Genomic DNA, 27,342 nt, shown 5'->3' on the forward strand with positions numbered 1-27,342 from the left:
TCAGAAAAAGAACCACCATACAACCTCTTCATAACCCTCCACCGTCAAGTGCGATCTCGAATACAGCTAGCATGATTGGGCGGGCATTGGTCCGCGTCGCAGTGCGGTCGCGTTTGATACGGCCTGCATACCAGTGTCAGCATGGGCAAGTCGCCACGGGACCTATGGTCCTCTTTCTACGGACATATGCGACACCAGGAAGGCCAAAAAGCGTGGTCGGCGAACCGTCGAAACCTGTGAAACGAGCAGTGAAAAAGGCCGCATCAAAACCACCCACCGGAGACAGCGCAGCAGAGAAAGTGGTCGAGGCCAACAAGCGCAACGCCGCCAAGAAGACTACAAAGGCAAAGAAGAAGGAGTTGACGCCGGCGCAAAAGGAGCGTGCCGAGCAGCGCAAGTTGCAAAAGCAGGAGCGCCTGGCGAAAGACAAGGAGAAGGAGAAAGCTCGAAAAGCCAAGCTGAAGGCGACGACTAAGGCCAGCGCTGAGAAAGAAGAGATCAAGGAGCTCAAGAAGGCTGCACTGCAGCCTCCGCATGTCAAGAACGGCTCTTCTTACCTGATTTTCAACGCAGAGAGAATGAAGGAACATAATCTGTCATCGGGCACCATCCAAGACCGCAGGGAGGCTCTCGGAAAGGCTGCGCGAGATAGCAGTGCTCAATGGAAGAGCTTGTCCCCAGCGGAGCGTGAGGTGAGCGGAATTTGCGGATGGCTGTGAGTGCAGTGTTGGACTAATGTATTAAAGCATTACAACCATCTGGCCAACAGCCGGATGCAAGAGTCTCAAGCCGACTACAAGAAGTGGGTCGAATCGCTCTCTGCCGATGAGATTCAGCAAGCAAACAACGCCCGAAGCACGTTGCGTCGCAAGCTCGAGAAGGCTCGACCCAAGGGCAAGCGGAGTAAATGGGCGCCTATCCACGACGAACGTGCGGTGAAGCGGCCGGTCAACTCGTACGCGCAGTTTGCTTTGAACCGTAACGCCAGCGGCGACTTCAAGGGTATCACCCTCACAGAGCGCTCCAAGCTGATCGCGCAAGAGTGGAAGGCCCTCAGTGACCAGGAGAAATCGGTTCGTCGTAGTGTTGAATGAGCTGTTACCCCACTAACTTAACTGCACAGAAATACCAACGTCTTGGAACACAAGAAGCTGAGCGCTACGCCACGGAATACAAGGATGTCTACAGCCATGAGCAACCCCAAGCTGTGGCCGCGGCGGCTTAGCCGCATTCAACTGCTCAGCCTTTTGTGTAAACCTGAACAGCGATGGCGGTGGTTCGAGATGTTGATGGGCAACCAATTGTACGCGTATAAGTCTATGTTAACCGTTGGATGGAGTACTGTTGTTAGGAATCACGACTGCAGTGTACTGGGAGCGGCTATGGAGTCTAGGCGGCTTTTGGCGCGAGCAGGTGCTCTCAGCGTGTGTACGGATGGCTGTGTCGGTAGATATTCCCTTGTGTATACCCACGAAGCGCGATTGTTCAGAGACGCATTGCGAAGGTTCAAGCATGAAAGATAGTAGGCTATGGCCGAGAGTATGGTCGAGCAGCCACACGGGACAAGGATCAAGCGAGAAATGTGTGGTTGCAACGCATGGTGCTTCATGCGCCTATCGCGGACGGCAATCTGATCCACTCTCCTGCATGTGCTCGAGCGGCCGTCAGTGACATTCAAGCGCCATCATCCTATGATATTAACTCTTACGACCGACTTGCCTGGGTCCGAGTCGTCAGTCAGGCTTGGGTGTGGCAAGGCCAAGTGACCAGCGAGCAGGGGATGGCGGGAGGGGAACTCGTCAAATCCAGGCGAGTGCAGGGCCGATGCGTTTTGATGCTGGGGAGGCGGTTTGCCTGACAGCCACGGCGGTCAAATCAATTGCTTGCTTTGAGGTCTGATGGTGGTGGAGGCCCTCGTATGCCGGGTCCCGGTTGCCAAGGTGCGAGGACAGGTTGACAGGCCCACTTGTTGCTCTGTTTGGAGGGCGAGACGATACAACCACGCATGGCAGAAGTGTTAGTGCAGGCGAGGAGACAAGGCTGCTGGGTATCGTGCTATCTAAAGGCGTCGTGGAGTGGTGACGGACGTGGAGAGGGCAGCCAGAAGAAGGTTGGCTTCCGTTCTCCACCACGCGCCGGTGTGGGTTCATGCGAGCAAGCGAGGCAGCGCGACGACGTTCTGGAAGTCCCGACTCTGCAACGTCTTTCCTGGCGCGAGCGAGCATCACCCGGGCATCCAACAACCTCGGTCCTGAGCCCGACCGCGCCCACACGTCCATCGCCGTCGTGCGCTCGCTTGCGCGCGATTCAGACAGTCAGCGGTGGAGCGGGCGCAGAGTTTCGCTTGCTTATTATTTATTAGCTATTTATCCGCTGGAGCTGAGGGCTGGGGCTGGGCTGGACAGCAGACGGCGGAGCGGCTGCACCAACAGGCTCGCTTGGGTCCGCCGGCAGGGATTGGTCGCGGTGTCGAATTAGGCCGGAGGCAAGCTAATGAGCACGCTAGAGCTGAAGAGGCCGTGACAACTAAAAGGCGATGGAGGGCTCTGGCGGCGAGCAGCAGCACCTCAAGAGGGCCTCTTCGCATCCTCTCCAGCAGCCGCTCCAGCAGCAGCACCACCGGCCGCCCTCCAGCGACGATTCCCCGGGCCCAGCCGGCGCGTCTGCCACGGGATTCATGTCGCAGCAAGCTCCGCTTCTGCCTCCCATCGAGCACTTCGGCGCCCAGCGCACCATGCAGTCGCAGCAGCAGAGCCAGCACCCGCCCCAGCAGCACCCCCCGCCGCCCTCCTACCCCCTCAACGGCGCGCCCATGCAGTCGCAGCAGCATCCCCCGCCGTATCCTCCGCCGCAGTACCAGTACCAGAATGGCGCGATGCCGTCGAACGGGCAGCAGAATGGCATGCACATGCGCTTCCCCATCCCGCCGCAGCCCTCGCTGGGCGCGCAGCAGATGCCGGGCGGGCGGCACAAGAAGGAGATCAAGAGGCGGACGAAGACGGGCTGTCTCACGTGTCGAAAACGACGCATAAAGGTGAGTGGTGTCGACAGCGAGGCCGGGTGCGGTCTTGCGGCGAGCAGTCGCGACTGCGCTTCGTCGCGGCTGCCCGTCGTAAGCGAACAGCCTAAAACCAACAAGCGAGACCTTGTTTGCAGCCGCGCATCGCGAATTTACTGACCGCGTGCGTGCGTGCAGTGTGACGAGGGCCATCCGACCTGCCGCAACTGCCAGAAGAGCAAGCGCGAGTGCCTGGGCTACGACCCCATCTTCAAGCAGCAGCCCGGCCCAGCCAACATCCAGCCCGCCCCCGTAGGCAACCCTCCACCCCCAGCCAACCCATCCGCCCCGCCCACCACCGTCCCCTCCAACCCCTACCAGACGCCGCAGTCCTTCCCGGGCACTGGCGGCACATTCATACCAGCTGCTGGCGCGCCGTACGGCAGCGCAGAGCCGCCCTTCGAGCACAGCACCTCACTGGATCCTGCGCTTTCTGGCGCCGATCCCCATCTGCACATGGCGCAAAACAATCATTCCTCGGTGCAGCCTCAGCGTAAAGGTGCGTATTGAGAGGATGTCAGTATCGCCATCATCGCTGACATTGAGTCAGTCAAAGCTGTTCAGATGCAGGAACTGTTTTCGTTGAACGATATCCCGCCACAATACAATCAGAGGTATGATCATTTCTCCCACGAAAGCTATCATCATATGCTCATATCAGAACAGAGATACCCCTGTTCCCTTATCACCGCAGGCAAAGGCTGATGTAGAGCCATTCTACAAGTTCCACTATGCCCTCGGACTCGACCGTTTATTCGAAACCACGTGGTACTCATCACGAGGATTAAGCCATCTTGAAAGCGATGCTTCTCTGCAGGATTATGTATCACAGGCTGCGGAACAGTTCAAGACGTCCAACGACAATGCGAGTGCCAAGCCGTTGCGGTCCCTCGAGGCACGTCTAGTATGGCTGCTCGCATGCATGCCACGTTCGGCTGCCACCAACGCCAACGGTGCAGGAAGCGACCCCATACTGCTAGAGCTCCTGCCTAGGATAGACACTGTCGAGAACCTACTCACCGGCCAGTTTCTGGAAAACAGCCGGATACCGCCACCGCCACAACAACCTCCAAGTCAACCTCATCAAGACTCCGCGCCTGCCGCTCAAAAGTACAACGAGCAATCTTTCTGGCACAACCTCGGCCGCTTCGTGTCTATCCGAGACGATCATCCAGCGGCAGTCAAAGACATCAACGACGCTCTTGCAGTGCTGCGCGGCATACTTAGTATGCTTGAGAATAGGGATGTGCTCTATTCGATTGCAATTGCACGACACATTGGCGGACGAATGCCGGAGTTCCACCCACAACGGCATCTAGTGGCATCAACCAACGACCAGAACGATGACATCAACAAGCTCAAGGTCGCGCATCAGTTCGTAGAGGGAGAGGACCAGCGAGGGACGACGCAAGTCATTCAGCGGGTATGCTCAATGGCGATCCGCAGCTGGATCTTGCAGAAACAATGAGGTGGAATGTAATGGGTCGTGTTCGTTTCAGTGTCTTTACTTGCAGCATAACTACAGAGGTTGGGACGTGACAGCACGTAAAGGACTTTTGTTGCATTAGCGGGTGTGATGGGTTGGGCGCTGTCATCGTTTCCTTGCTGAGATTGGGAGATACCAAGACTTGCGTCTGGAGAAAGAGGCCGCACAGTTGCGGTTTGATTTGCTTTTGCGTCGTGTAACATACAGTCAATTGAGCGCATCTGTGTCCGTGCGGAAAGCAGACACACAGCAAAGGCGTACTCCATCAATTCTACTGTTACTTGCTTGTACTCGAGCAAGGCCCCTGTACCAACGCCCTGCGATGCCATCAATAGCCGATCGGCAAAAACTTTAAGCTTGTAAACTACTGCCCTGGCCGGCCGACATCACTCAATCACTTATCGGCCAAATTGTATGATTCACGTCGGAGCTGCCTCGCTGTATACCTCTTACCGCACCTCCCAACGGGCAAGACCAGACCGCTCCGCAATAGCCGACTTCAAGTGGTATATTTGAAGACTTGTTCTCTCGTCTCAGCGAGCAGCTCCGTCCGTCCGTCCTTTCCCGACTTGAAAGATACATCCGACCATTGCGAGGACGTCAAAGTCGGAAAGACATCATCGACAGTAGTAAACCGACCTCAGACTTCACAAGAAAAGGAGAGCAAACATGGGAAAACCACAGGTCTTACTACTGGGGAAGATTGATCAGTATGAAGGCAATCGCCACACTCAAAAGAAACGGCGGCAGTACTAACTCTTATGACCCAGTGCCCATTCCACCTGGAACGCCCTCAGCGAGGTCGCCGACCTGATCGAACCAAAGTCCACGAACCGCGCCGACTTCATCAAGGAATGCCAATCCGGCGCGCTGGACAACGTCCTCGTCGCCTACCGTACCTTCGGCTCGGTCGAGATAACCGGTGTTTGGGATGAAGGTTCGTCGCCGTCCCCAAAAATAACCTACAAGAACTATCATTCAAGAAGACTAACAATTCTCAGAATTGATCTCCGCCCTCCCCAAATCCCTCCGCTTCTGCACTCACAACGGCGCCGGCTACGACCAAGTCGACGTGCACGCCTGCTCCGCCCGGAAACCTCCCATCCGCGTCAGCAATGTCCCTACGGCGGTCGACGACGCCACGGCCGACACGGCTGTCTTCCTGATCATCGGTGCGTTGAGGGGCTTCAACACGAGTATGTTGGCCGCGAGGGAGGGCAAGTGGAGGGGAGCGCCGGCGCCGCCTTTGGGTCATGATCCGGAGGGGAAGGTCTTGGGCGTGTTGGGGATGGGGGGCATTGGGAGGAATATGAAGAAGAAGACGGATGCGTTGGTGAGTGCAGGAGCCTCGTCTATCGGTCTCGTGATCTGAATGCTAACAGAGTTCCTTGACAGGGCATGAAATGCATCTACCACAACCGACGACCCTTGAGCGATGAACTCTCCGGCGGAGCGAAATACGTCTCCTTCGACGAACTCCTCGCACAATCAGACGTGCTAAGTCTGAACCTGCCCCTCAACGTAAGTCCACTCCACCTCCAACCAACCAGCATGCCTAACTCCACCCCCAGAAAAACACCCACCACATCATCTCCACCGCCGAATTCGCCAAAATGAAAAAGGGCGTCGTGATAGTCAACACCGCACGAGGAGCCGTCATGGACGAAGACGCCCTTGTCAAAGCCCTCGAAAGCGGACAGGTCTTTTCGTGCGGCTTGGACGTCTACGAGGAAGAACCCAAGATTCACCCGGGTCTTGTGGCGAATCCTCATGTTATGCTTTTGCCGCATATGGGGACGTGGACTGTCGAGACGCAGACGGCGATGGAGGAGTGGTGTATTGGGAATGTGAGGGCGGCGGTGGAGACGGGCGAGTTGAAGAGTCCTGTGCCGGAGCAGGAGGGGTTGGAGGGTTAGATGATGGGTGGTGATAGAGGAGGAGGGTGAAATGAAGATAGAGTGAGTGATGCATGAATACATGAGTATCTGCCAAAAGCCCACTTTCCTGGGTATACCCATCCCTAAAAACCCAAATAAACAAACGCCCCAGCGCCTTCGCTACAAAAGACCGCATATCACAACTCATGGACTGATGACTTCCTACTTCACCTTACTCATAACCGTCTCGGCGCCCCTCTCAACATTCAACCCAGCCGCCGCAGCCTTGACCGAACTCAACATGGACCGATCAAAATCATCCCGCGCCCGCAACACCGCCTCGACCCATCCGATCTGCACATCCCAATAACTCTGCTTCATCGACTCGAACGCTGACACGACGCCTTGGCCTTTGTCCGCGCGGAGCAGCATTTCGAAGGAATTGACCGCTCGCCATTTGTCCTTGACGAGATCGAATACATCACTGTACGGCTGGACGAACCCGAAGACCGTGACGACGTCGTCTTTGATCTTGTCCGTGAAGGGATCCATGCGGCGGAACTTGGCGCCTTTGTTCTTGACGCATTCGAGGTAGCGGACGAGGAGGGCGTCGCTGAGTTCTTCGACGAAGATGTCGCGAAGAGATGGATGTAGAATGCCCGTGAAGTCTTTGAGGTAGTCCTCGAAGGTCCTGGTGATGGATTCCATGGTTTTCTTTTGGTACCAGGCGGGGGTGAAGAATTCGGTGAGGACGGGTTTGATGTCCGTGGCGAAAATGACGGCGGCGAAGAGCGCCATGCAGTGTGTGGCGAGGTCGACGTAGCCGTTGGTGAGGGACTCGATTTCGGCGTTGGAGGTGACGGCGTATGAAGGGGTGACAAGGGGCTCGTAGTCCGCTTTGAAGCGTGTGAGGTGAGACATGACTCCGGCATCTGGGTTGTCGTCGATGTTGGAGATTTGGTCGTTGGCGATGGCAACCAGCCATTCTTGGAGACTTCCAACGCCTTCGAGGAGGGCAGTATCGGTCGACTGATCGATCTTGCGGTATTCTTCGTCGACGAGTCGCTCCCACATTTGCTGGCGGTTCTTCAGAGCTCGCATCATCTTGTCGACGACACCCTCGACGACGTCAGGTCGGCCTGAGGATTGTGCGACGCTGAGCTGTTCCTTCAGCATCGTCCACATATCGCTGGCGCTCTTAGTGTGCAGCTGTTCGTCGGCATCCTGGTCCAGACTATTTTCTGCCCTCGACAAGAATAGTTGCCGATCCGACTTGGCCATGCGATCCATCCATTCCTCGACAGACCTGGTGATGAGGTTGCGATACTCACGGACGAGGTCACTCTCGCGTTCATCGATGACATGAGGTTGAAGTTCGTCTGGTTTGACGCCTAGCCTCACTACCTTGCTGTAGTATTTCTCGACCCAGTTCAAAATGGCCAACATGTGCACAGGTGTGATGTCTTTGTCGTCCAGTTTCTCCACAAGAAAGTCATGCATCAGTTTGTGGTAGATATTGACGTACGTCTTGAAGATCTTCCACTTCTTGGGCATCAGGTCTTGCATACCCAGCTTGACAGTGTTCAAGTCGTTGAAGAACCACCGGCAGGCCTTCTCAAGCTTGTCTGGATCCTCGTCGAATTGCTGTCTGACGGCTTCGAACTGGGCTTTGGCGCTGGCCTCAATAGTCTGCAGGAATTTCTGTTTGTAACCTCGGAGTTCCCTGTTGCCAGTGTCGATGCTCTTAAATCTCGTGGCCACGTCGGCAAACCCCTTCTGTACTTCCTGCAAGGCTCTCGTCTGTCGGTCCTTCTTTTCTTCCTCTTCTATGATCAGACCTAATCGCACGACCAAACCGTTGTTTCCAGCTTGTACAAGACTGATGAGCCCTATACAAGCAGTACCAACGTGCTCGTCAAACCAGTCTACAACATCGTCGAGTCGTGCGAAGTAATCTCTCAAGGTCGCATTGTTTTCCAACGGCAAGTTCTCAATCAGCTCCAACCCGCTCTCTCCATCAGCATTGGACTTGACCTGTTCCATGGCCCGATCTCTGATGTCCCGCAGCTCGGTCAACCCATTGTGAATCGCGAGTAAATTTGGTTGGTGCTCTATGTCCTCGTCATCCTCCCTCAGCAACGCTTCCAACGCATTCAGCTGGGAGCCGAAGGTATCGATGTTGGCCTTGATGTTCTCCACGGACGCAAAGTTGCGCTGCATGACGCTCATCTTGTTGATCTCAGGAAAGTCCTCGATCATGCCTTGGGCTTCGGCGCATAGCTTGTCGATTTTCATCATCTCCTCCTTGATCTGCAAGACTATCTTTTGACCTTCGGAGATGGACGTCATGCCGTTCTGGGTGACTTCGAGCTGCTCCTTGAGGCCATGCTTGAGCTGACCGTCAATGGCTGCCTTCTTGCGGGTGAACTCGCTGCGCAAGGACGGGAGTTTGTCGAGGTCGTCCGGATTTTTGAGGAGCTCGGCGAGCTTGGAGGTGGTGTCCTCCAGCGCGCCATCGTTCATTTTGGCGTAGACTGCTGGAGTAGTGCAATGCTGGGTGGGAGAGGGAGTGAGATGTGGTCAAGGATTCGTGTGGAGATGGCGGAGCGGCGGAGGCGCGGGAGAGGTGTGAAGCTTCGAGGATTCAACTTTCAAGCGCGACTTCACCAACTCCATCCCCTTGAAATACATCGCAATCAACTCGATAGTCAATGTAAGCATTTTTGACTGGCATCATGTGAAACACACACTGATCATCTCCAGCGCTCCTCCGCAATGGCCTATTTCCGCATCACACTCCTCCGCAGTGCCATCGGCCTGCCGTCAAAAACCAGCGGCGTACTGAAAGCCCTCGGTCTGCACAAGCGAATGCGGACTGTCTATCATCCCGTCTCGCCGTCAGTTGCTGGACAGATTTTCGCGGTCAAGGAACTGGTGGATGTGCAGGAAGTGGATCAGGCATTGACACCGAAAGAGATGAAGGATTTGAGGACCCCAGACCCGGGCTATTATGTTGAGAAGAAGTGGGAGGACATTGTGAAGGAGCAGAGCTCGAACTGAGTGCGATGAGAAGATCCAATGGATCGAGGAAATAGATGGTGTACAACGTGCGGAGGAACTCGCCCAGGATGCCGCTCCCGTCAACGGACATCTTGAACGGCATTGCCCGCCGAATTACAAGAGACCAGCAGGAATTACGTGTGGGAAGGAGGATGTGCTCGATGAATCACAGGAAGATACGAAGATGCGCCTGGTATTGTTCAAGGGAGGGGAAAATCGAGTCCAGCGTAGGGAGGCGGCAACACGAGAAATCGAAGCAACCACGACCGGCACGAAGACGATTGAGATCTTGCTGGGAGCCACTGCAACACACTGGAACTATTGCCAATCCAACATGATCCTCTGTTCCGGCAGACTAAGTCAACACGACGTCGCCGAAAGCATTCAGTGTTTGTCTCCAAGACAAGGCACAATCTTTGCCAAAGACGCCAAAACCTACCCACTCGCATCTCAAACAACAAGTAGGACTAAGGAATCACTTTCAAAAGACCGACATGACGTCTAGAACCTACTTGGTACTTTCCTCCATAGCAAGAAACTCGTTCGCCATATCCAAGAACGTCTCCTCGAACCCCTTGAACTTGATCCCCAAGATCTCCTTCGCCCTCGTCGTATCCACCCTATAATGCTCCACCCTCGTATCACGATCGACTCCATTCTTCGGCACCCGGCCCTCAAGCCCAAGCCCAGCGTCTCTAAACAGCCGACATATCTCCTCCCTGGTGAAGTCCCCGCCACACATGGCGAAGCGGCCAGGCTGGGTAGTCTCAAACGCCAGACGATGAGCGTCAGCGACGTCCCGCACGTCCACGAAGACGGGCATGCGGGTTGGCGGGACGTCGTCGAGGGTGCCGTTCATGAGGGCGTAGATCTCGCCTGCCGATTGCCCTAGGTGGTCCAGGGTGAGGGAGCCTGGAAGAGGAGAGCCGTAGACCATGACAGGATTGATAGTGGAAAGGGAGAAGTTGACATCCGGATTCGAGGAGAGGAACTCCCAAGCGGCGCGTTCGGCGAGGGTTTTACTTCCACTGCAATCGATCAGCCGTCGACATCTCACCATCGCAAACATCACGGCAACACTCACGCATACGCCAGCCCCTTTGTATCCTCCTTCGTCTCCTGGTATGTAATTGGATTCCACTGCGTCTCGTCGTAGACATGGCCCGGCCTCAAGCCCTTCCCGAAATCATTCAACGCCGCAAATGACGACGGCAACACGACCCTCTTCACATCCGGCGCAAATCGGTACGTGCTCTGCAAAATCCCCTCTGCGCCCTTCACGGCTGGGATGATGAGGTCGCGCTCATTGTCTTGGATCGCGTAGGTGAAAGGGGAGGCCATGTGGATGACTCCGGAGACGCCTTTGACGGCCGTGTCAAAGGCGCCTGGGACGGTAATGTCGGGGACGACGGTCGTTTCGAGTTGGGTCGAGTGCGCGGCGTGGGTTTTGAGGAGGCGCTTGCAGGTCGACTCGTTGCGGCCGGCGAGGCAGACGCGGTAGCCGTGGCGGAGGAAGTTGTTGACGGTGTGGCTGCCTATGAAGCCAGAGGCGCCCGTGACGAGGATGAGGGGTTTCTGAGTGGCCATTGTTGCTCGACTGTCGTGAAAGAGGGTTGATTGTAGAGATCTTCTAAGTGAACAGCTAGCACGGAGATCTAGATATTTCACATGAAAGCCCAAACAACGACAACGTGCCACCTGATCCGGAAGCAAAACTCATGCACCCGTTCAGTCATCACACAAGACACGAGCATGCTTAAAGAACTTCGTTCTAGCTTACCATATGTCACAGTCATCCAGCCCATGTGAACGAGGCGTTCCCGATCCACTCCAAGCGCTCGTCCTTCCCAAAGCGGCAATTCTACCAAGGAGCTGCATGTGGGTGTCACAGCGTGCTGAGTCAATGATTTGAGTGTTGACATCCTGCGATGACAGTTGGGGACGCTGTGCTTCGCGTTCATATCATGCAGACGATCGGGTTGGAGTGGACATCGATCGATATATGTGTGCTTGGAAATGTTATTCGAGGAAGTATGGACGGAGGAGGTGGGGGATGTATGGCCAGGTTTGGCTTTGAGGCTCGTCAAGGCGCAGGTGGACATCGAGAGACGTCGGAGACTGTGTCGTCTTGGAAGAGGAAGAGAATGGAAAGTCAAGTAGGTATATTTGAATTATTGTTACTGTTGAGCGACGATCATCTAGTCCTCACAGCGTCCAGAAAGCAGTACGATTGCTATCGTGCCGTTCAGATAGATCCACCCACTATCCCCATGTACGTCGGCGCCGCTCCAGGACAACAATCCACTCGTCCATCAATCCTCAACACAAGCGTATAGCCCTCCGAGTCCTCCTGTATCGACGACAACGTGCACCCATTGGTAATAACAGTAGGCGGTGACGTACTGCGAAAGCTGCGCTTTTCAACTTCAGGAGAGGAGGGCTGGGGAGGCAAGTGCTCCGGTCTCGAACTTCTCATCATCAAGAGGTGTTGTAATCGCTGGTTCTCAGCCGTCAGGATCTTCGCTTTGGCTTCGAGGGATTTGACTTGGGTTTCGAGGTTCTTCAGGGTGGTCTCTCTTCGGAGACGATATGCTCGTTGTCTGTGACCTGTTGTGAGTCGTCGTGGGTTGGACTGTTGGTGGTGGGTGATGTCTTACGCGGTGCGATTCTGGTCTCTTCGCTTTGTTTTCTGTGCTTCGTGGATGGCTGCGATCTTCTCTCCCTTCGAACCGGCGCTCTGCACATCCTGACCGGTGTCCACTTCCTGACTTGGCGACCAGGGAGAGGGCGTCAGTGGGGTGAGAAGGCCGCTTTGATCGTAGTTGTGCGCCTCACTCCAGGGCCATCCCTCGTTTGGATGCCAGCCTTGGGGTAGTGCCTGGCTGGGTGCAGCATATGTGTCCTGCATCACAGTGAGTGTCTGTTCTGCCTGCTGACATTCAGCTCGCTCGTACGTTTGAGATGAAATCCGTGGAATCGTGCCACGACAGCGAGCGGAAGACCACAGATGGGTTACGCGTACGGTCCATGTGAGCTAGATCGCCCACGCCGAAAGTTTGTTCCATTCTGTCTTCGGTGGAGGACACCTGCCGTGCTCGCAGATGCACTTGGGACGATCGTCGTGGACTTTCAGAATGCTTCAGTTATTCCTCAACGAGTCGCTGTATTATACCTCCTCAAGAGTGGTCTGGTCTCTGCGGAGGAATCGATTGCCAACGCCACTGCTGTAACTCCATTTCGACTCCGTGTTGGGTGACGGCTAAACAGCCCTGTGGCTCTGTTGGATCCAGCCTCCAACTGCTCTAGATCGCTGTTTACCTGGAGTTGTTGCGAATGCACATGGACCACACCGTATCTAGCCATAACGTAAGATCCATTTCACGTGGCTCTGTATTGGTAATGGTCATTATTGGTCAGGCAAGCAACCGGTCGACTTTTTTTGCAAGCTCCTCTCCACGTGAAACAGAGGCTAACCCAGTCTGGAAGGACGAGCGCCTCTTAGGTGTCGCTGCCGCAAGGAAATGGACTCCGTTCGCCGTGCGTATTGGAGCGCCGCCGGACGAGCAAGGTCTTGCTTCGATGACTGAGCTGCCACTTCGGCGAGAGGCTTGTACCAAGGAGTATCCAGCATGGACCAGAGATCGCGAGGCTAGCTTATATAGGCTGGCAGCAGGACCGCCCAAGCAGACCACAAAAGCTCCTCCAACTTCTCGACCGTCGAAAGCACTGCACAATGGACCGTCCGACTGCCATCATCCTGATTGATCCATACAATGAATTTTTACATTCAAATGGAAAACTCAACCCACGAATCCGCGACAGCCTCGACAAGTCGAACACCATCGCCAACTTGTACAAGCTCATCGACTTCGCTCGCAAACAAAAGCTGCCGATCTACTACTGCATGCATCAGCAGACATCTCGGTATACCATGGAGGGTTGGACGCTGATAAACAAGTCGTTGTCAGGCCTGAAGAGCAATATGGTCTTTGAAGCAGGTAGCTTCGGCGTGGAGTTTTTCGAGGGCATGGAGCCAGTGCCAGAGAATGGCGATGTTGTGGTCAGCAAACATTGGAATAGCAGTTCGTTCCAGAGCACGGATCTGGACTATCAGTTGCGACAAAGAGGCATAGGCCATGTCGTGATGGCTGGCCTCGTTGCAAATACATGTTTAGAATCGACCGCCAGATACGCGTATGAGCAGTAAGTCCTGCTTCGAAACTGCGATCGTGCGTTCCAAATGTGCTGACTTTTTGGACTCTTAGCGGTTATGCTCTGACGATGCTGTAAGTTTTCCTGCAATTGTGCTTTCCGGAGAGCAGGGCCCTGTCCTAACGTCTTCCCAGAACTGACTGCACGGCTGGTTTCTCACACGAGGCGAAAGAGACTGCGGCAAAGCTCATTTGGCCACTGTTCTCGAACCAGGTTCTGACAGTGGATGAGTGGACGAAGTCTGTCGTGCAAGGCGAGCGAAGTGTCATATAGTGCTCTGTATGACTATTCAGGCGACATTTAGACGTTCGGTCGATCAAAGTACTTGGTGATCGTCCTCAGAGGGAGTTGCATGCAGATGAAACCTTCCAGACAGCATTCCAGGTAGATCTGAGCTTCGAAGATTAGCCTTGAAATCTCATCCGCCAGGCTCTTGTTCTCAGTCAGGGTGTCAAATGTCATTTTCCGCACATAGGGTGAGCCGGAACGAGCGAGAATCGCTTGACGGAGATCGATAATTTTCATCAACAGCTCGAGCTGGAAAGTCCAGTATTGAACCAAGAGACCAGCATATGGGCCGTAAGCGAACGAAAGCTGATAGTTGTTATCCCGATCTCTTGGAGAACACTCCCCATCTGTTGTCGGCATGGTTGCAACACGCGGCTGACTTCGTGGCCAGTAGAGCGGACCACGAGCATTGGCCATCAGGCCGTGAAGCCAGGTCTCCAGTCGACTCCATAGGATCCCGAAATCCAGCAGCAAGTGAAGGGTTGAGTCAACGAATTGGGCCGGCTCGAGAACGCCCTCTTGTCGTGCTGACATGTGACTGTCTGCAGTACCGAGGAGTGCAGGAATTTCCAGACCTATGTCGAACAGCTGTTCGCGTGCTGTCTTCTCCTCACCGTCTGGGATTTGCTCACGCCATTGATCCTCGGACAAAAAACTAGACTGACGACGGTATATAGCCAAGTGTGTAGCAACCGGCTTCAGGCTGCTGATGGTGAGACGAAAAGCTCGTGAGCCTCGGAGCAAGTCAGGCCCACTCATCTGCAAGAGCTGTAGAGCGCCATCAACATGAGCTTGATGTCCAGCATCAAAGACTTCGACTTTTTCAAGGTGCTCAAAGTATTGAAGAGCAATGGACGCGCGTATCAAACGTGGTTGTGCTTGCTCCTCAAGTTTCCCGCGGGAGAAAAATCTGTCCAGGCGGCTATGATACTGAGACAAGGCGGTGGCGTAACTCGAGCGACCCATCTCGACAAGTCCAGCATCGCCATGAAGTCTTCCGTAGTACGGAGTCAAAAGACTGAAAATTGATGGATCCAAGACCGGTGTCCGCTGAGCACCCCATGGGAGAAGCTCTCTGATACAGATTGCTATGCTCGAGTAATGCCTTGCTTCTGCAGTTGGTGCACGATCTGCGCTGAAGATACCTCCATACACCCCCTTGTTTGGTTGAAACTCATCCAGAAGAGAGGAGTACATCGGTCCCAAAATTGTCAAGCGACGCGAGAGTAGAGCGTCATCGTTGGGAAGTGATGACTTGAGTTCGTAGCGAGTCCATGCTGTTTGTATGCTTCGAATACGGGACGTTGAGAGTCGATACAGACTTTGTGAGCGGCCCGAAAGTGTCGAGCGAGTATTGTACGCTCGTTGTAATGCAGCACTGGACGACTCCAGCGCGAATGAGTCCTGCTGGTGGTTTATAAAGAGGGCGGATCGATTGGGACCGCTGCACCTAAGGCCGCTGCGTACACACCTCAAGCACGCAGGCTCAGTGAGGTCGCACTGCCAAGGTCAGTCAGTCATGATCCGAGATCACAGTAGTGTTGTCGTAGCTGTGACTGACCCTCTTCCGTTTTCGCTTGCACTCGGCACATCGTCGACTGGATCCTGAAACGTCGCCGCCGACCATGTTGGGGGTCCTCACAGCGCTGAAGAGGACGTAATAGAGAGTCTTGAAAGTGCTCGGGATAGACTTTCATCGCTCTATTAAGGAACCAGAGTCAGATGCGAGGGATCCAGTCAGCCAGACTAGAGGCGGAATGTTTGCTAGCTTAGACGATGGTTCAAACGAGTGCATACTGGGTCGGATGCAAGACGGGCCGCTTCGACGTTGATATGGTCAAGACGGCGGTGCAGTGTCCTGTGGGCATGCCCGTGTCCACGCCAATACTCAGGCGCATGTTCTTCTTCCTGTTCCAGGCTTGCATCAAGGAATGCCTCTTCGCTGGCGGTCTCCAATGGTATTGAACCGTGCTAGTCCATGTAGATGAGCCGAATGGACTATTCACTCCTTGAAGAAACGATTGATTCAAAGGTGTTGTGCCGAGGACGTCGGCGCAAGAACGTCGACCTGGGCTTTCGCTCCTCCCCCCCTGGATACCTCAGGCACACACTCACAAGCGGCGGCTCCTCCCGAGCTCGAAATTCGTCCCAAAAGTTCAGAGCTCCAAACTCCATCTTTTCGCACACACCACTCGATTCAACGCTGCCTTCCACACCCCACACCCACAATGGCCAAAGACAAGACCGAGGCGGAGATCGCCGCCAAGAAGGAAAAGAAGGACAAGAAGCGCAAACTCGAAGAAGTGGAGGATGTCGAGGCCGTGACGCCCAAGAAGGAGAAGAAAAAGAAGCGCAAGTCGGAGGCAGCCGATAATGACGAGTCGGTCATGGATGTTGATGGACAGTCTCTCGTGAAGATTGAGGAGGCAGAGGACAAGAAGGACGAGAAGGCCGTGATTGCGGTTCCATTGGCTGCTCTTGTGCCTTTCGCGAATCCTCTGGCAGACGACAAGGCGCAGAAGAAGGTGCTCAAGGCCGTCAAGAAAGGTATGTACTACACGCTCTCCTAAAACGCCTTATCACGAGTGCCTACTGATATCGAATTGTGTAGCTGCCAAGGCCAAATCCCTCAAACGCGGCGTGAAAGAATGCGTCAAGTCCATCCGCAAATCACCCCCTGCAACACCTGCCACAATGAGCCCAAACACCCTTCCACCCGGAATCATCATCCTTGCCGCCGACATCTCCCCAATGGACGTCATCAGCCACATCCCCGTACTTTGCGAGGACCACAATATCCCTTACATCTACGTTCCATCACGCGCAGAACTGGGCGCAGCAGGAAGCACCAAGAGACCAACGAGTGTAGTCATGTTGACACCGAATGTTGGCGGAAAGAAGGACGAGAAGAAGGAGGGCAGCGAGGAGTGGTTGGAGACGTACAAGGATCTGCACAAGCTTGCTCTCAAGCTGGGGCAGACCGTGAAGGTTTGATGTGCGTCGAAGAAGAAGGATTGATGTTTCATTGCTTCTGAATGGGTTGCAAACGGCGCAAGAAGGCGCTTTTCGAATGAACGGGCATGTATATGGTGTACAAAAAGGCGTTCCACTGACAACCGCTGTTGCAATGGACTGTCCAACTAGGATGTAGGGAAGCGGATGGAAACTCACTATGCATTCCAACAAGTCCAAACACAGTCTCCTCTCGTTTTACCTCCCAAGTGCCCAGTCTTAAGCTCTACCCCCGACGTGCCAAGTATAGCGACAAAACACCCTCCGCGAAAGCGAGCTACTAGCTGCAAGCAGGTGTGCTGAACTCGCATTTGCTGCAAGCAAGCCAGCTGAAACGACCTCGTCGAAAAGGAAGTCGGAACATGAAAGTAGCCGTTCGCCTACGGCACGTCGGCACAGAGCAAGAAGAACGGGTTGAAGGATTTAGTGTCTGCAAGAAGGGCATATGGGCTGAGCGGAAAATAGCCCTTCTTGCTACCTATTCAAGACATCAAACACCTACATAGACAGCTGGACTACTGTCGTCGGTGACTTTCCTCCCGGTTTGAAGAGCTCGTTCGTTCTTCTCTTTTGAGTATAGTCGTCCGTATCTGCCTGACGACAAAACATCCCTTTCGTCGTCTTCCTTCTCAAGACCCCCCAAAAAACTGAATCGAATTGAATCACCACAAACAATGGCCGCCACCGAACAAGACATCCAATCCGGTAAAATGAGCCGCTGGTACAAACCCGACCTCGACATCAACCAGAGCTTTCGAGAAATCTTGGAGAAATACAGCGGTATTCCGCCAGATCAGGTCCTGTCTCATATCAATGCCGTGGTATGTAACCCACATCCCCCTTCTCACACAGCCCATGGCTTTTCAGACTGACAAGAACGTGTATAGAGAGACAAAGCCTGGGCCATCCACCCCTACCCCTGCGTAGGACAAGGGCAATTCCTCTCACCCACGACCGCCCAACACGCGCTCTACCCGGAAATCGTGCAACGCCTCCAGACCGGGGAGGAGAAATTCCTCGATCTCGGATGTGCGTTTGGGCAGGACATTCGTCGGCTCGTGGTGGATGGCGTGGACAGTGCGAATTGCTACGGCTCCGACCTCCTCCCGGATTTCATCGACTTGGGGTATGAGCTCTTTCAAGATAAGGGAAAACTGCAGACGAAGTTCTTCGCGGGGGATGTTTTCGACGAGAGCAGTGCGTTGGGGGAGTTGAACGGGACGGTGGATATCATCTCCGCGAATGCGTTTTTCCATCTCTTTAATTGGGATATGCAGAAGAAGGCCTCGCTGCGCGTCGTGAAGTTATTGAAGCCGAAGGAGGGAAGTTTGGTCGTTGGACGGCAGCTGGGGAATCAGAAGCCTGGGGAGCAGAGTCGCTGGACGAATCAAGGGACGGCGTATCGGCATGATATGGCGTCTTTGCAGAGGTTTTGGGATGAGGTGGGCGAGGAGGTTGGAGCGAGGTTTCGGGTGGATGGGTTTGAGCAGATCGTGGATGAGCTGAGGAATAAGGCAGGTGAGTCGACGTTGACGTGGATGGAGTTTAGTGTGAGGAGGATGTCGTAGGTCTTGAGATGAGGATGCGGCTCGTGTGGTTGTCCCCTGGGGCAGGTAGAGTGTCGAAGTAATAAGATATCTATCTTCATGCAGGCGTTCGTTCGAAGACCACAAAAAGCGTTTCGATCCGCCGAATCAACCCAAATTCGTGGGAACCACGTTGACCGTATTTTCGAGATACTTTGTAGTATGAAGCACCTCTGGCAGATGAGCAGCATCTCACTTTGCTCACCAAAAAAGGTCACCGGGCACCAAAGGTCGTTGAGCTTGACAAAAAAAAAAAGTTCCTTTACCGGGATTTGAACCCGGGTCTTCAGGGGCCTTTCGCTATTGAAAACCTGATATCCTAGACCACTGGACTATAAAGGATTTTGTTGAAGGGTGCAAGATCTGATTTGCTAATAAAGGTCCATGGGTGGTCAGCGGTGAGTCAAAGACGGCCGTAGTCATATGCCAGCAGCCGATGCACGAGCCCGATGAGCCACAGCCTTGGAAGCGGGTGTTTATCACGAGTGGAAGGTGGGCATGACGGAGGCGTTTGTTCAATATCTCCAATTCGCATCAGTTTGGATCGTAGGCGTCTCCAAGGCTCCGTCCCATCCGGCCACTCAATCCGGAAGCCTTCGATAAAGATGGATCTGATACCTCATATTCTCCAGTTCAATCGCATATCTTAGACCTTGAAGGAGACGGAACCACTTCGACTCGTCCGACACCAGCTTCTCCCACTTCGCAGGTACATCCCCATCCTCGCGGCTCTGCTGCGATCCAATCAAAGTGAAGTCCAGAAGCCAGTGCATGGGGTATCTCTTTTCTGCTCCATTGATCGAGACGGTGGAGTAGCTGCCAGGACTATCCACGACGAGCAAATGTGCGCCAGGGGCTAAGCAGTCGGTGATATGAGCCAGCATTTTCTGCGTCTTGGCCATGGAGGTGGAGTAGAGCTCGTTGAGGGTGAACATCAACGTAACGAGATCGACCTGGTTCAGTCGTTCTTGCCAATTCGACAGATCCAGTGCGAGGACATCGATCTGATCGAATTTTGCTGAATAGGCATTGCCAGGTACCATGGCGATGTTGGCTTCTCGTGCGGCCGCTGAAGCATACTTTGAGAGCTCTTGAGGCGTGGTCACAGCCTCGTGGAGGGAACTGACGACGTTTTGCCAAGCAGCAATGTCCACGAAGTCGGCTTGTAGACTCTTCAGAGGAGATACGTCCGAATCGTCGTCTTGTCGATGAATCCAGGCTGCCAAAGCTACGACTTCAGCACCAGCACCGCCGCCAAGACATACGGTTTTGTATGCTTGGTCTTCGGAATCGACAGAAGCCTGCGAGCCCTGAAAGAGCACATCTTGTACATCGATCAAGACCTGCAGATACCCAAGCGCTCGACTAGGACTCCATCTCGAAGCATAGACCCGCAGATAATCATCCTGTCCAAAGGCAGCGGCAAAGTCGCGATTGTACAAATGCCCCTTGACCTCCTGCAAGACCTTCGTATCATCCTCGCCAGGTTTCAAGGCGCGCTGGAAGATATCGAGACATTTCTGCTGCAATGCCAATGGCACGGATTGGGTCGAGTCCGAGTTTTCAATCTCCTTGGAAGTATTGGGTCTTGATTGTTTCTGCGGCTTGGCCTTTGTAGCTGCAGGTTTCTTGTTTCCTCTCGCCATTGAGAATCGGCATTTTCACGGTCCTGTAGAGTCGATGGCCATAGTCGTCAGGAGGTTGATCGGATGTTGTTGGAGACTGCTGTCCAGCGGGACGAATTCCGTGGACAGCGAAGTCGCAGGTGGGGTTGGAGGATCCGCCCCTCGGATCCGTGGTGGTGGTGGGAGGAGACAAGACGAGGATATACCAACTTGAATAGCGGCTATATATACAGCCATTGGGCATGTTTAGAGGGTATTGTACTATCTTCCGAGTCCCTAGCAGAACATCAATACCAAATCTCCTCACTCGACGACCACTCTTCACAACCAACCCCACCAAAATGCGTCTCCCCTACGTCGACGATGACCCCAAAATGTCCAACGCAGAAGACCAAGCGGTAGTCGACCGCGTAAAAGAGCGACGAGGCGGCAAACTCATCGCCCTCGACAAAGCACTCCTGCACGCCCCTCCCGTCGCCGACGGCTGGAACTCGTTCCTGAAATCGATTCGAACCCAGACCACCCTCTCAGACTCCATCCGCGAGCTCGCAATCTGCCGAGTGGCTTCCGTGAACCAGGCATGGTACGAGTGGGATGCTCATCGGCCGATTCTAGAGAAGGCGAATGTACTGCCGCAGGAGGTTATCAATAAGATTATGGATCCAAAGTGGGATGGCAGTGGGCTGGATGAGAAGCACTTGGCGGTGTTTGAGTATACGAATGCGATGACTTTGGGAGTCATAGTGAGGGATGCGGTATTTGCGAAGCTGAAGAGTTTCTTCAATGAGAGGGAAGTGGTGGAGATCACGGCGACTGTGGCGGCATATAACACGGTGTCGAGGTTTCTGGTCGCGCTGGACGTGGGAGAGATGCGTGAGAAGTACAAAGTAGATATGGATTGAGGGTATCTTTTTCTCATCTCTTCGAACAACTCCAAGCCATTACCGCGCGCTGTCATCCTTCCTTACTCTCTCTTCGATCAAGCAGTCGGGGTAGGCTTCTCAGCAGAGGTTGCTGTAGCGCCAGGCGAAGCCTTCAACTCGGCCTCGATAGCAGCCTTGAGCTTATCCGGAGCGCTGGTGCTGGCCCATCGCTGCTTGACCTTGCCATCTCTTCCGACGAGAAACTTCTCAAAGTTCCACTTGATCCTCTTGAGGCCCATGATGCCTGGCTTCTGCTCTTTCATCCACTCCCACACAGGCTCGGCTTTGTCGCCGTTGACGTCCGTCTTGCCGAGGACTGGGAAGGTGACGCCGTAGTTGAGCTGGCAGAAGCTCTGGATGTCATCGTTGCTGCCGGGGTCTTGGTTGCCGAACTGGTTGCATGGGAAGCCGATGATTTCGAAGTCGGGGTGGGAGGGCTTGAGGTCTGTAAACAGTCTCGTCAGTGAGCTGTCAGGTTATACTGATGTGCGGTAGGTTTGGCACACCTTTGTAGAGCTTCTCAAGGCCTTCGAACTGTGGCGTGAAGCCACACTTGGAAGCAGTGTTGACGACGAGCACGACCTTGCCCTTCAGGTCGGTGAGAGGGTACTCATTGCCCTTCTTGTCCTTTGGCTTGAAGTCGTAGAACGTGGTAGCGGACGCCATACTTGCAGATCTCGTATGTGGCTGGTTGATGTATACAGCAGAAACTAAGCGGGCGGACGAGATTCTGATATGAGTAGCAGATACTGCTGGGCCTCGGGTTCGGGCGGCACAAGAGGCTACAGTCGGGGCAATGCGAGGGACCAGCATGTGTTTCGCTTACGACGGCGGGCTGGCTGACTTGGGCGAGTCGACTAGGCAGGCTCAAGAGTCTCCCATCACAAATCAAGATGGCCACCGCGATGGTACCATCTCTGAGGCGATTAGCCACCTCCCACCATCGACGGATACGCCGAGCTCCGGCCGGGATGCAAGCTCGAGCACAATCACCCGAGTCTTCACTTGTGCAACCATCCGAATGACAATACCTCACCTCGTTTTGCGGAATCGCTGTCTTTGCCACAGCAGCCTTGCGATTCCATCGAAGAGGTACAGTATGAGAGGAAGGAGCAGCCTTTTCAATTCAAACAGACACTCGGAAGCAGTTGCCCAGGCCGACCCGAGAACGGCGCTCCTTCATCATGCGAGTCGAAGGAGACACCGCAGTCATCTTGAGTCTTCACCATTGTCCATCGGCTGACCTCCGTCTCTGCTCGCCATCTTTCCCGATATAATGAAGGGAGGCTCCTTTGCTCGTAGACACAGGCTGGAAGACGATTCACATGTCTTTGCCTGGCAAGGTTTCACGACCATCTCTATCGGGCATGGAGAGCGAGTCGGCCGCTCGGTTACGAACCGGCCGTAAACATGGGCTGAAAGACAACCCTGCGTTGCGCCCACACGATCGGTAGGGTATTGTTAGAGCCGACGACACGGTGAGGACGGCGACGACAGCAGCGGTTGTATCCTGTGCTAGCCTGGTCCAGTTGACCTTATATCGCCTCGACTGCTTGTTAACCCGCGCGAAGGTTGAGGATACCAATTCAGCTGAACGATAAGACTATCATCACGACATTCGTCTGCAACTCAGTCCCTTTCCAAGTCCACTCAAACGACCACAACATGGCTCTCAAGATCGCGATAATAGGCGCCGGTCCAGCAGGCTGCATGCTCGCCCGCCTCCTCACCAACTCCCCCGACAACCACAACATCTCCGTCACAATCTTCGAAGGCGAAGCAAGCCTCAACTTCCGCTCACAAGGAGGTTCCCTCGACCTGCACGACAAGACCGGCCAAGCAGCTCTCAAGAAGGCGGGCCTCTTCGACGAATTCCTCAAACACGCCCGCTACGACGGCGAGGCGCTGAAGCTCTGCGATAAGAACCTCCTCTGCTATGTCAAACAATCCGGAGGCAACACATCGAGACAGAAACTTACAACTGGCCGTCCTGAAATCGACAGACCCAAACTCCGCGAACTCCTCTTCAACAGCCTCCCCAAAGGAACCGTCGAGTGGAGCAAAAAACTCACCCACATCGACCGCGACACCCTCACCCTCCACTTCGCAGACGGCACCTCCCAATCCTCCTTCGACCTGATCGTAGGAGCCGACGGCGCCTGGTCCAAAGTCCGCCCCCTCCTAACGCCCGACAAACCCTTCTACAGCGGCATAGCAGGCCACACCGCCAACATCCCCAACGCCCTGGAACGCTACCCGGACCTCCACAGCCTCATCAACCGCGGCAGCGTCTTCGCCTTCAGCGACGGCAAATCCCTCGCCGGCCAACAACAAGGCGACGGCAGCCTCAACATCTCCACCTGGTCCGTCCACGCCCCCGACTGGCAATCCACCTACGACGTCCACGACGGCGCGCAGGTCAAAGCCGCCGCGAGGAGAGCCTACGCAACCTGGGACCCTCGCCTCCTCGCCCTGATCGAAGCCGCAGAGGACTCCTCCTTCATCCCGCGAGATCTCTACATGCTCCCGGTGGGCAACTGCTTCTCGCATGTCAAAGGCCTCACCCTCATCGGCGACGCCGCGCACCTCATGACGCCCTTCGCGGGCGAAGGCGTCAACCTCGCCTTCGAAGACAGCATGCGTCTCTCCGAAGCCATCATCCGCGCCTCTTCCTCTTCCCCATCCCCCACAACAGAGAAGAACCACCTCGACGAGCAAATCCTCACCTTCGAACGAGACATGTTCACCCGCGCCAAAGCCACCCAAGAAATGACGTACAAAATGCTAAGCTTGATGTTCCTGACGGAGAATGCGCCGAGGAGTTCGATTGAGAGGTATATCATCACGGCGGTGGAGGGGGAGTTGGGGCCGATGTTGACGGTGTTGGTGACGCCGTTGGTGTATGTGTGGTTTTTTGTGTTTAAATTGATTTATTGAAAGCCGTCGATAGGGGTATGTAGTGATGGCTGGGTTGGTTTCAGGGAGGTGTTGTTTTGTTAGCGAGCGAGCGACGATACCAGATACGCGATCGAGGGATGTTGAGGAGATCACAGGCACCGATTGAATGAACAAGCAGATAAACATTTTTCGAAATCACTACCAACGCCACTTCACTTCCCACAACTCCTTTTCTTTTCTTTTCCCTTTCACTCTTTCTCACAATCTACATTCAATCGAAACAAGCGCTGCTGGCGTCAAGCTCAGCAAGCAAGCAATACATCATCGAGCAACAATTCTCCTCACGTCCACATGATGGGCGATCCACAGTGCCTGGGTAGGCGCTCAATGTCCACACTGGCTCCAATTTGCTCCGGCAGTGGCACTGCTCCTCAAGGCGGAAGCCAATTATCAGGTCCAAGGGGCGGTACACTCAGGTTTGAAGGAGGCCTGCAGAGTTGTCCTGGGCAAGTTCATCATCCTCTGGATGGTGTGAAAGCTCCAAGGGCGGTATGCCAGCTACCTCTCACAGGAAATGGAAGTCCTCGGATGTTTGTTAGAATTGAGCCGGCTCATATCCACAGGCGGGAATATCTCCATGGCACGAATGGGGAGTGGTCCTTCATGGTCCAATTGGAGATGATAGGGCTCCAGAGCCTTGTGAGACATACGGCGGCAGATGGCCATCAAGGTCCATGATGTTTGAAGGTAAGATCCAAATCCAGGTCAGAATGCTAACACCGTAAGTATACGCTCCTCGTCGTGACGGCCTTTGCATCGACCTACCTAATACATCGCTGACCACAGGTAGTTGTTCAGCCGTGCCTAGCCTGGTGGGAAAGACGACGAAGCTCCTCAATGTTCTGGCTGATGCTAGCAAGTCCGGCTTCATCATCTGGACTCCGAACGGAACTCATCTGGAACTCAAGCAGCTCTCTCTGGTTGGCCCATTGGGAGTAAAGGATCCTCTGCCTGTTCTGGTTTCGTCGGCTGACCTCTGGAGCATATCCGGGCATGGGCTGCTCATATCCGGCTGGGGGCATGGCCAAAGTAGGTGGCGAGGGAGGCTGCACGTGCTGGGTCTTTTGCCGCTGTGCAGCTGGCTCCTCACTCACCGACGAAGGCGACTTGCGCTTGCGGCCGGCAGTCTTGCGAGGTCCTTGAGCCTCCGCGGCAGCGAGGCTGGATGCTGGGTCCTCCTTGTGGTCATGCACCCGCTTCATGTGGTCAAAGAGGTTGTACCTCCTTGGGAATCCGTTGCCGGGAATGCCACGTTCACAGCCGGGGTAGAAGCAGAGGTGTGGGCGGTCACCATGTCCATGCATGCCATGAGCCTCTCTTTCGTGCCTGAGGAGGCAGGCAGTGGATGAGAATTCCTGCTTGGAGCAGGCGTCAACCTTGCAGCGGAATGGCTTCAGGTGGGAGTCAATGAACTTGCTGTGTCGAATGCGTTAGTATCGTGTTCGGCAACTTTGGATATGGAACGGAATTGGGTCATACTCATAGTTGCACTTGAGCTTCGTGGGCTTGTGTTGGCAGCTGGGGTCACTCTTGAATGGGCAGTGATACAATCCATCAGCATGCGGGCCTTCGCTGTAGAGTGGGTGGTTCCTGTGGCGGCCTTCATCTTCACCGGACATACTGGCAGGAGCAGAGGCAGTCTGGTACTGAGCGGAGCCATCCTGAGGTGGAGTTGCCAATCCTGCTTTGATCTCTCCAGGAACAACAGGGTAGGGTTGCAAGGCCATATGTCCATATCCAGGATTAAAGCTAGGCGCAGCGTCAGTGTCACGCCTCGGTATATGTATACTTGCACAATCTGACCTCTCTGCTGAATGGACTGGTTTCTCATCCTGGTCATAGCGGATGTACCTGGTAAAGTCCTCATGGCCATGTTCAGGTCCGTATGCGGCAGTGGAAGACCGGCTTGGAGGGGCAGTGTCCGAACGTGGAGTGGGAACCTGACGGACTGGAGCGTTGGCCCTGGGTTGCTGTGGCGCGTATCCGGACCCTTGCATGGGCACGCTTGATTGGGCCATGGTATCTTCCCTCGAGCCTTGAGCAGTACTTACAGTAGCAGGTTCTGCGTAGCCAGCACCGGAAGTTTGATGCTGATGCATATGGTATTGGCCGTGGGCTGGTGGACCTTGGATGGCAAACTCCTCAGTCCGTGGCATGATGGGCCTCCTCTGGATCAAAGATGGGTCTGATACTGTCCGCCTTGGACCAGGGGCCTGCGCACCTTGGAAGTAATACACGGGCTGTTGTGGACCATACATCTCAGGCTGTGGTCCGTGAAAGCCTTGGTTGGCAGGTCCCATGGCAAGTCCACCTGGCATGTTTTGGGGAGAGGCCATGGCATTGGGTGCACATCCTTGTGGAGCCTGGGGGCTAGAGTACATCACAGGCGCGGAGGGGTCCCAGCTTGGCTCGCTGATGAAGGAAAGGTCCAATCCTGGGGGCAACAATGGAAGATCGGGCTCTGATAGCAAAGTGAGCGGGCGCGTACTCTGGCTCTCATGACTCAGAGACGGCGACAAGCCCATGTCTACAGGTCCTTGGGAAACATTCAACCAGGATGCATCCAAGGCTTGCAAATCCTGAGAGGTAACAGGTACACCCTGACTGGGCCAGTCATTGCCTGAGGGCTGCATCGTCGTGCTGTGTTCCGGTGCAGGTACTACTGACCAAGACTCCTCTGGTAATGTGGACTGACTCCAATGTTGGCCGTGCATATCCGGGCAGTCAGACAGGGCACACTCCGAGGCAGTATCCGAAGGTGTCAAGGGCTGTCCAAATGGGATTGAATGGCACCAGTTATCCACAGCAGCGGGTTGGGAGAACAAGACCGATCCAGGTGGGGAGTATGGAGAATGGTCCTCGCTGGTGCACAAGACAAGTCAGTGTTCGCTCTTCCACGTATGGCAGTTAACAAATGCTGAATAACAAAAAGAAAGCTACGAGACCGGTAGAGGTGGTGTCCTCAGAAGGCCTAGCCAGGGGACTGAATGGCAAGAACCGGAAACGTCGACACTCGCTGGTCCTGTGTGCTCCACGAGGTCGAGATGAGCTGGATGTCCTTGGAAGATGGTGTGGCGTGAACATTCCATGGCAGTGGTATCAGTAGACACTAATCCATTCAGGGAATTGGTTGTCCTTGGCGGTCGCCATAGTGTAGAGTCTGGTCTGGATCCATTTCCAACAAGCGGGAGCCCCGTGGCAGGCGATGAAAGTCTGGTAGATCTACAAGTATTTGGACAGCGACAAGACCACATCTG

The 27,342-nt window shown here is 54.6% G+C and overlaps 16 protein-coding genes and 1 non-coding gene across 17 annotated transcripts; 9 read left to right on the forward strand and 8 right to left on the reverse strand.

The window, feature by feature from the left end:
* Positions 1-71: 71 nt before the first annotated feature.
* M409DRAFT_63548 (uncharacterized protein) lies at positions 72-1,225 on the forward strand (the record flags this gene model as incomplete). The annotated part of the gene is made up of 4 exons (XM_033815649.1): positions 72-89; positions 141-692; positions 747-1,073; positions 1,124-1,225. The coding sequence occupies 4 exons, from the start codon at positions 72-74 to the stop codon at positions 1,223-1,225; spliced, it is 999 nt and encodes a 332-aa protein (XP_033672059.1).
* Positions 1,226-2,677: 1,452 nt separating this feature from the next.
* M409DRAFT_63549 (uncharacterized protein) lies at positions 2,678-4,526 on the forward strand (the record flags this gene model as incomplete). The annotated part of the gene is made up of 4 exons (XM_033815650.1): positions 2,678-3,034; positions 3,197-3,557; positions 3,609-3,672; positions 3,725-4,526. 4 exons carry the CDS (start codon positions 2,678-2,680, stop codon positions 4,524-4,526), a joined length of 1,584 nt encoding a protein of 527 aa, XP_033672060.1.
* A 687-nt stretch (positions 4,527-5,213) lies between these two features.
* M409DRAFT_63550 (uncharacterized protein) lies at positions 5,214-6,460 on the forward strand (the record flags this gene model as incomplete). The annotated part of the gene is made up of 5 exons (XM_033815651.1): positions 5,214-5,254; positions 5,315-5,481; positions 5,546-5,877; positions 5,940-6,065; positions 6,116-6,460. 5 exons carry the CDS (start codon positions 5,214-5,216, stop codon positions 6,458-6,460), a joined length of 1,011 nt encoding a protein of 336 aa, XP_033672061.1.
* A 183-nt stretch (positions 6,461-6,643) lies between these two features.
* Positions 6,644-8,944, reverse strand: M409DRAFT_18290 (uncharacterized protein; the record flags this gene model as incomplete). The annotated part of the gene is made up of 1 exon (XM_033804435.1): positions 6,644-8,944. One exon carries the CDS (start codon positions 8,942-8,944, stop codon positions 6,644-6,646), a length of 2,301 nt encoding a protein of 766 aa, XP_033672062.1.
* A 252-nt stretch (positions 8,945-9,196) lies between these two features.
* On the forward strand, positions 9,197-9,481 carry M409DRAFT_35797 (uncharacterized protein; the record flags this gene model as incomplete). The annotated part of the gene is made up of 1 exon (XM_033810445.1): positions 9,197-9,481. One exon carries the CDS (start codon positions 9,197-9,199, stop codon positions 9,479-9,481), a length of 285 nt encoding a protein of 94 aa, XP_033672063.1.
* Positions 9,482-9,989: 508 nt separating this feature from the next.
* On the reverse strand, positions 9,990-11,068 carry M409DRAFT_18292 (uncharacterized protein; the record flags this gene model as incomplete). The annotated part of the gene is made up of 2 exons (XM_033804436.1): positions 9,990-10,509; positions 10,566-11,068. 2 exons carry the CDS (start codon positions 11,066-11,068, stop codon positions 9,990-9,992), a joined length of 1,023 nt encoding a protein of 340 aa, XP_033672064.1.
* Positions 11,069-11,726: 658 nt separating this feature from the next.
* M409DRAFT_18293 (uncharacterized protein) lies at positions 11,727-12,546 on the reverse strand (the record flags this gene model as incomplete). Its single annotated transcript, XM_033804437.1, has 3 exons — positions 11,727-12,081; positions 12,139-12,383; positions 12,436-12,546. The coding sequence occupies 3 exons, from the start codon at positions 12,544-12,546 to the stop codon at positions 11,727-11,729; spliced, it is 711 nt and encodes a 236-aa protein (XP_033672065.1).
* A 668-nt stretch (positions 12,547-13,214) lies between these two features.
* On the forward strand, positions 13,215-13,966 carry M409DRAFT_18294 (uncharacterized protein; the record flags this gene model as incomplete). Its single annotated transcript, XM_033804438.1, has 3 exons — positions 13,215-13,684; positions 13,747-13,767; positions 13,828-13,966. The coding sequence occupies 3 exons, from the start codon at positions 13,215-13,217 to the stop codon at positions 13,964-13,966; spliced, it is 630 nt and encodes a 209-aa protein (XP_033672066.1).
* A 27-nt stretch (positions 13,967-13,993) lies between these two features.
* Positions 13,994-15,178, reverse strand: M409DRAFT_18295 (uncharacterized protein; the record flags this gene model as incomplete). Its single annotated transcript, XM_033804439.1, has 1 exon — positions 13,994-15,178. The coding sequence occupies one exon, from the start codon at positions 15,176-15,178 to the stop codon at positions 13,994-13,996; it is 1,185 nt and encodes a 394-aa protein (XP_033672067.1).
* Positions 15,179-16,675: 1,497 nt separating this feature from the next.
* On the forward strand, positions 16,676-16,975 carry M409DRAFT_35829 (uncharacterized protein; the record flags this gene model as incomplete). The annotated part of the gene is made up of 1 exon (XM_033810453.1): positions 16,676-16,975. One exon carries the CDS (start codon positions 16,676-16,678, stop codon positions 16,973-16,975), a length of 300 nt encoding a protein of 99 aa, XP_033672068.1.
* A 692-nt stretch (positions 16,976-17,667) lies between these two features.
* Positions 17,668-18,561, forward strand: M409DRAFT_18297 (uncharacterized protein; the record flags this gene model as incomplete). Its single annotated transcript, XM_033804440.1, has 2 exons — positions 17,668-17,814; positions 17,881-18,561. The coding sequence occupies 2 exons, from the start codon at positions 17,668-17,670 to the stop codon at positions 18,559-18,561; spliced, it is 828 nt and encodes a 275-aa protein (XP_033672069.1).
* A 275-nt stretch (positions 18,562-18,836) lies between these two features.
* Positions 18,837-18,921, reverse strand: M409DRAFT_t16. Its single transcript has one exon. It is a non-coding gene; the product is annotated as a tRNA-Glu (tRNA).
* Positions 18,922-19,160: 239 nt separating this feature from the next.
* Positions 19,161-20,225, reverse strand: M409DRAFT_18298 (uncharacterized protein; the record flags this gene model as incomplete). The annotated part of the gene is made up of 1 exon (XM_033804441.1): positions 19,161-20,225. The coding sequence occupies one exon, from the start codon at positions 20,223-20,225 to the stop codon at positions 19,161-19,163; it is 1,065 nt and encodes a 354-aa protein (XP_033672070.1).
* Positions 20,226-20,545: 320 nt separating this feature from the next.
* On the forward strand, positions 20,546-21,106 carry M409DRAFT_63556 (uncharacterized protein; the record flags this gene model as incomplete). The annotated part of the gene is made up of 1 exon (XM_033815652.1): positions 20,546-21,106. One exon carries the CDS (start codon positions 20,546-20,548, stop codon positions 21,104-21,106), a length of 561 nt encoding a protein of 186 aa, XP_033672071.1.
* Positions 21,107-21,183: 77 nt separating this feature from the next.
* On the reverse strand, positions 21,184-21,793 carry M409DRAFT_35827 (uncharacterized protein; the record flags this gene model as incomplete). The annotated part of the gene is made up of 2 exons (XM_033810452.1): positions 21,184-21,572; positions 21,634-21,793. The coding sequence occupies 2 exons, from the start codon at positions 21,791-21,793 to the stop codon at positions 21,184-21,186; spliced, it is 549 nt and encodes a 182-aa protein (XP_033672072.1).
* Positions 21,794-22,792: 999 nt separating this feature from the next.
* On the forward strand, positions 22,793-24,064 carry M409DRAFT_18301 (uncharacterized protein; the record flags this gene model as incomplete). The annotated part of the gene is made up of 1 exon (XM_033804442.1): positions 22,793-24,064. The coding sequence occupies one exon, from the start codon at positions 22,793-22,795 to the stop codon at positions 24,062-24,064; it is 1,272 nt and encodes a 423-aa protein (XP_033672073.1).
* An 815-nt stretch (positions 24,065-24,879) lies between these two features.
* M409DRAFT_18302 (uncharacterized protein) lies at positions 24,880-26,718 on the reverse strand (the record flags this gene model as incomplete). The annotated part of the gene is made up of 3 exons (XM_033804443.1): positions 24,880-25,501; positions 25,565-25,834; positions 25,889-26,718. 3 exons carry the CDS (start codon positions 26,716-26,718, stop codon positions 24,880-24,882), a joined length of 1,722 nt encoding a protein of 573 aa, XP_033672074.1.
* Between the last annotated feature and the right edge of the window lie 624 nt (positions 26,719-27,342).

Source organism: Zasmidium cellare, assembly GCF_010093935.1.
Source record: "Zasmidium cellare ATCC 36951 unplaced genomic scaffold M409scaffold_5, whole genome shotgun sequence".
In the NCBI taxonomy this organism is placed as follows: Eukaryota; Fungi; Ascomycota; class Dothideomycetes; order Mycosphaerellales; family Mycosphaerellaceae; genus Zasmidium; species Zasmidium cellare.